At 45.7% G+C, this 7,056-nt stretch overlaps 1 protein-coding gene across 1 annotated transcript; it reads right to left on the reverse strand.

The window, feature by feature from the left end:
* Positions 1-795: 795 nt before the first annotated feature.
* On the reverse strand, positions 796-6,630 carry LOC147973067 (uncharacterized; the record flags this gene model as incomplete). Its single annotated transcript, XM_087524232.1, has 2 exons — positions 796-2,780; positions 6,248-6,630. Coding segments are annotated over 2 exons (774 nt in total), but the record flags the coding sequence as incomplete, so codon positions are not given.
* Between the last annotated feature and the right edge of the window lie 426 nt (positions 6,631-7,056).

Genomic DNA, 7,056 nt, shown 5'->3' on the forward strand with positions numbered 1-7,056 from the left:
TCGGTACATCAAAACTCATAAACTCATAATATAACCGTCATCGAAACTTTAAGCGTGTGGACCCTACGGGTTCGAGAACTATGTAGACATGACCGAGACACGTCTCCGGTCAATAACCAATAGCGGAACCTGGATGCTCATATTGGCTCCCACATATTCTACAAAGATCTTTATCGGTCAGACCGCATAACAACATACGTTGTTACCTTTGTCATCGGTATGTTACTTGCCCGAGATTCGATCGTCGGTATCTCAATACCTAGTTCAATCTCGTTACCGGCAAGTCTCTTTACTCGTTCTGTAATACATCATCCTGCAACTAACTCATTAGTTGCAATGCTTGCAAGGCTTAAGTGATGTGCATTACCGAGAGGGCCCAGAGATACCTCTCCGACAATCAGAGTGACAAATCCTAATCTCAAAATACGCCAACCCAACAAGTACCTTCGGAGACACCTGTAGAGCACCTTTATAATCACCCAGTTATGTTGTGACGTTTGGTAGCACACAAAGCGTTCCTTCGGTAAATGGGAGTTGCATAATCTCATAGTCATAGGAACATGTATAAGTCATGAAGAAAGCAATAGCAACATACTAAACGATCGAGTGCTAAGCTAACAGAATGGGTCAAGTCAATCACATCATTCTCCTAATGATGTGATCCCGTTAATCAAATGAAAACTCATGTCAATGGCTAGGAATCATAACCATCTTTGATCAATGAGCTAGTCAAGTAGAGGCATACTAGTGACACTCTGTTTGTCTATGTATTCACACAAGTCTTATGTTTCCGGTTAATACAATTCTAGCATGAATAATAAACATTTGTCATGATGTAAGGAAATAAATAATAACTTTATTATTGCCTCTAGGGCATATTTCCTTCAGTCTCCCACTTGCACTAGAGTCAATAATCTAGATTACACGGTAATGATTCTAACACCCATGGAGCCTTGGTGCTGATCATGTTTTGCTCATGGAAGAGGCTTAGTCAACGGGTCTGCAACATTCACATCCGTATGTATCTTGCAAATTTCTATGTCTCCCACCTGGACTAGATCCCGGATGGAATTGAAGCGTCTCTTGATGTGCTTGGTTCTCTTGTGAAATTTGGATTCCTTCGCCAAGGCAATTGCACCAGTATTGTCACAAAAGATTTTCATTGGACCCGATGCATTAGGTATGACACCTAGATCGGATATAACAAATGACAAGTAACAATAGTAACAAAGGTGCAGCAAAGTAACCAATCCTTTGTATAGCAAAGGACAGGCCGGAACTTTCTCTTATAGCAAGCAAAGCATTCTTGAGGACACATGGGAATTCATCTAGTCACTTTCATCATATTTATTTGATTCGCGTTCGCTATTTTGATAATTTGATATGTGGGAGGACCGATGCTTGGGTGTTGTTCTTACTTGAACAAGCCTCCCACTTAGGATTACCCCTCTCGTAATCATCCGCAACTATGAAAGAAGAATTAGGATAAATCTAACCGTAGTATGAATCATATGGATCCAAATCAGCCCATTACGGAATAGCGCATAAACTAGGATTTGAGCTTCTGTCACTCTAGCAACCCATCATCTAATTACTACTTGATACGTCTCCGATGTATATACAAATTTTTATTGTTTCATACTATTATAGTATCAATCTTGGATGCTTTATTTTCATTTACAAAAAACTTTATATCATTTTTTGGACTAACCTATTAACTTAGTGCCTAGTGTCAGTTGTTGTTTTTGACTTTTCAGAAAATCAATATCAAAGGGAGTCCAAACGAAGAAAAAATCTTTGGATTATTTTTTTCTAGACCAGAAGAGACCCTGGAAGGTTCGGGGGAGACCAGATGGCCCACGAGGGAGCGACAAGCTTGGGGGGCGCTCCCGGGGGGGGCATGGGCTTATGGGCCCCTCATAGATCATCTTGACCTAATTTTTCATCTATAAATACCCAAAAATTCCTCTCAAATCACAGAGCGCCATGAAATACTTTTTCCACCGCCGCGAGTTTATGTTCTCGTGAGATCCCATCTGGAGGCCTCCGCCGACACTCCACCCGGGGGGGATTAATCACGGAGGGGCTCTACATCAACCTTATTGCCATTCCGATGATGCATGAGTAGTCTACCACAGACCTATGGATCCATAGTTAGTAGCTAAATGGCTTCTTCTGTCTAAATGTTCTTCAATACAATGTTCTCCTTGATGTTCCTGGAGTTCTATCCGTTGTAATTCTTTTTTTGTGGTGTGTTTGTTGGGATCCAAAGAATTGTATTTATGATCTGATTATCCATGAATATTATTTGAGTTTTCTTTGAACTCTTTTATGCATGATTGTTATAACTCCGTATTTCTTCTCCGATCTATTGATTTAGTTTGGCCAACTAGATTGATTTATCTTGAAATGGGAAGAGGTTCTTAACTTTTGGCTCAGTTCCGAAAGACTGTTGAAACATCTTACGCAAATCTTCCCTTAGTTTGGCTAAAATTGGATCTGGGGTAGATGAAGATGCTTGTGGCAATGACATAGCTACAACATGAGTATTAGCTAGTGATGCAATTTGTGGTACTGGCATCGAACCATAATTTGGCGGAAGACTAAACATGCTTGTGCTTATGGGTGGTGTGACGAGGTGATTCGGCGTCAACGCCGAATTGGGTACACTCATAAGAGGACTAGGGGACGCAGGTGGAGCCATAAGTTGATTAGTTGGCCTATGATATATATTCAATGGCAAATTGTATTGTTGTTGTATGGGTTGTTGTTGTATGGGTTGTTGTTGTATGGGAGGTGTTGTTGGAAATATGCCCTAGAGGCAATAATAAAATGGTTATTATTATATTTCCTTGTTCATGATAATTGTCTATTGCTCATGCTATAATTGTGTTATCCGGAAATCGTAATACATGTGTGAATACATAGACCACAACATGTCCCTAGTGAGCCTCTAGTTGACTAGCTCGTTGATCAACAGATAGTCATGGTTTCCTGACTATGGACATTAGATGTCATTGATAACAAGACCACATCATTAGGAGAATGATGTGATGGACAAGACCCAATCCTAAGCATAGCACAAGATCGTGTAGTTCGTCTGCTAGAGCTTTTGCAATGTCAAGTATCATTTCCTTAGACCATGAGATTGTGCAACTCCCGGATACCGTAGGAATGCTTTGGGTGTACCAAACGTCACAACGTAACTGGGTGGCTATAAAGGTGCACTACAGGTATCTCCGAAAGTGTCTGTTGGGTTGGCACGAATCAAGACTGGGATTTGTCACTCCGTATGACGGAGAGGTATCTCTGGGCCCACTCGGTGATGCATCATCATAATGAGCTCAACGTGATCAAGTGGTTGATCACGGGATCATGCATTACAGTACGAGTAAAGAGACTTGCCAGTAACGAGATTGAACGAGGTATCGGGATACCGACGATCGAATCTCGGGCAAGTATCGTACCCATAGACAAAGGGAATTGCGTACGGGATTGATTGAATCCTCGACATCGTGGTTCATCCGATGAGATCATCGTCGAACATGTGGGAGCCAACGTGGGTATCCAGATCCCGTTGTTGGTTATTGACCGGAGAGTCGTCTCGGTCATGTCTGCGTGTCTCCCGAACCCGTAGGGTCTACACACTTAAGGTTCAGTGACGCTAGGGTTGTAGAGATATTAGTATGCGGTAACCCGAAAGTTGTTCGGAGTCCTGGATGAGATCCCGGACATCACAAGGAGTTCCGAAATGGTCCGAAGGTGAAGATTTGTGTATAGGAAGTCCAGTTTCGGCCATCGGGAAAGTTTCGGGGGTCACCGGTATTGTACCGGACCACCGGAAGGGTCCCAGGGGTCCACCGGGTGGGGCCACCTATCCCGGAGGGCCACATGGGCTGAATGAAGGAAATATGCCCTAGAGGCAATAATAAAGTTATTATTTATTTCCTTATATCATGATAAATGTTTATTATTCATGCTAGAATTGTATTAACCGGAAACATAATACATGTGTGAATACATAGACAAACAGAGTGTCACTAGTATGCCTCTACTTGACTAGCTCGTTAATCAAAGATGGTTATGTTTCCTAACCATGGACAAAGAGTTGTTATTTGATTAACGGGATCACATCATTAGTTGAATGATCTGATTGACATGACCCATTCCATTAGCTTAGCACCCGATCGTTTAGTATGTTGCTATTGCTTTCTTCATGACTTATACATGTTCCTATGACTATGAGATTATGCAACTCCCGTTTGCCGGAGGAACACTTTGTGTGCTACCAAACGTCACAACATAACTGGGTGATTATAAAGGAGTACTACAGGTGTCTCCAAAGGTAGATGTTGGGTTGGCGTATTTCGAGATTAGGATTTGTCACTCCGATTGTCGGAGAGGTATCTCTGGGCCCTCTCGGTAATGCACATCACATAAGCCTTGCAAGCACTACAACTAATATGTTAGTTGTGAGATGATGTATTACGGAACGAGTAAAGAGACTTGCCGGTAACGAGATTGAACTAGGTATTGGATACCGACGATCGAATCTCGGGCAAGTAACATACCGATGACAAAGGGAACAACGTATGTTGTTATGCGGTCTGACCGATAAAGATCTTCGTAGAATATGTAGGAGCCAATATGAGCATCCAGGTCCCGCTATTGGTTATTGACCGGAGATGTGTCTCGGTCATGTCTACATTGTTCTCGAACCATAGGGTCCGCACGCTTAACGTTACGATGACTATTGTTATGAGTTTATGCATTTTGATGTACCGAAGGTTATTCGGAGTCCCGGATGTGATCACGGACATGACGAGGAGTCTCGAAATGGTCGAGACATAAAGATTGATATATTGGAAGCCTATGTTTGGATATCGGAAGTGTTCCGGGTGAAATCGGGATTTTACCGGAGTACCGGGAGGTTACCGGAACCCCCCGGGGACCATATGGGCCTTAGTGGGCTTTAGTGGAAAGGTGAATGGGGAAGCCCAAGGTGGCTGCGCGCCTCCCCCCTCCCCTAGTCCTATTAGGACTAGGAGAGGTGGCCGGCCCCCCTTCTCTCTCTCCCCACTTGAGGATTCCTATTCCAACTAGGATTGGGGGGGAGTCCTACTCCCGGTAGGAGTAGGACTCCTCCTGCGCCTCCATAGGGCTGGCCGCACCCCTCCCCCTTGGCTCCTTTATATACGGAGGCAGGGGCACCTCTAGACACACAAGTTGATCCTTGAGATCGTTCCTTAGCCGTGTGCGGTGCCCCCTGCCACCATATTCCACCTCGATCATATCGTTGTAGTGCTTAGGCGAAGCCCTGCGTCGGTAGAACATCAAGATCATCACCACGCCGTCGTGCTGACGGAACTCCTCCCCGAAGCTTTGCTGGATCGGAGCCCGGGGATCGTCATCGAGCTGTACGTGTGCTAAGAACTCGGAGGTGCCGGAGTAACGGTGCTTGGATCGGTCGGATCGGGAAAACGTACGACTACTTCCTCTACGTTGTGTGATCGCTTCCGCAGTCGGTCTGCGTGGGTACGTAGACAATACTCTCCCCTCTCGTTGCTGTGCATCACCATGATCTTGCGTGTGCGTAGGAAATTTTTTGAAATTACTACGTTACCCAACACTGAAGTGGGAAGGGAACCAGCCCCTGGTGCGCTAGTGCACCCCCCATGGGCCTCCCTTGCGCCTAGGATTGGGAAACCCTGGGGGTGGGGGCGCCCCACTTGGCTTGGGGGGCAAGTCCCCCCTTGGCCACCCCCCCCCTTGAGATTCAATTTCTAGGGGGCCGGCGCCCCCCCCCCCCAGGGCCCCTATATAAAGAGGGGGGAGGGAGGGTTGCGCACCCCAAGTCCCTGGCGCCTCCCTCTCCCCTCGTAACACCTCTCCCTCTCGTTGGAGCTTGGCGAAGCCTTGCCGAGATCACCGCTGCTTCCACCATCACGCCGTCGTGCTGCTGGATCTCCCTCAACCTCTCCTTCCCCCTTGTTGGATCAAGAAGGAGGAGACGTCTTCCCCAACCGTACGTGTGTTGAACGCGGAGGTGCCGTCCGTTCGGCGCTCGGTCATCGGTGATTTGGATCACGACGAGTACGACTCCATCAACCCCATTCTCTTGAACGGTTCCGCTCGCGATCTACAAGGGTATGTAGATACACTCCCCTCTCCCTCATTGCTAGATGACTCCATAGATTGATCTTGGTGATGCGTAGAAAATTTTAAAATTCTGCTACGTTCCCCAACAGGTGCCGATGATTGAGGCATGTTTTTCTGAGTAGTAGTATTCTCTAATAAAGTTTGATAGAGAATATTATTACCATCAGCAATATGACTTTCACTTTCAACCCATTGCTCAGGAGAAAAGGTAGTACTCACAGAGGGTTTAACCTGCTCGGCCTGAAGAGGAGGAAACTTGATTTCTCCCAAGGGAGTGATGTTGCCTTGATGATCCTTCTTGAACTTTCCAAGGAACTCATGCAACTCCTTCACTTCACGCGCCTTCTTATACTCCTCATGAGCCTGGCGATGCTCAGTCGGTAACTCCTCAAGATTGGGTTTAATGATGTTATCAGCATCCACTTCAGATGGCTTGTGAAGATCAAATATGATGGATGATGTTGATGATTGATCGTTTGTCCCCAGCGGAGTCGCCAAAAAGTGTGTTGACACACGAACACGTCATGTATACCCTCGACGCAGGGGGTGATGCACCGCACCTCGCGTCAAAGGAGATCCGACCGGCATTGCGATACGCAAGACAAACAGCGAATGCTTTTTGTAGGCCCGAAACCTCACACGCGCGGGAGAGACCACTTCAAGGTGTGCGGCAGCTATAGGCTGCCCTAAGTTGATTCACTTGCCCCTAGAGCCCCGGGATTCGCAGCTCTAAATCTCGAGGAACATCGAAGAACCATAGAGAAAACAATGGAGAGATAAAACATAGATGAAAAGGTAGTAGATTGGTATTTCTATTGTGTGTTGTTCAATCTGCCATCACCTCCAACATATATAAGAGGCGGCTGGACTTCCCGTACAAGAAAAGGACTCTAAACC

This window comes from Triticum urartu, chromosome 5A (genome assembly GCF_056163025.1).
Source record: "Triticum urartu cultivar PI428250 chromosome 5A, HENAU_Tu73, whole genome shotgun sequence".
Taxonomy (NCBI): Eukaryota; Viridiplantae; Streptophyta; class Magnoliopsida; order Poales; family Poaceae; genus Triticum; species Triticum urartu.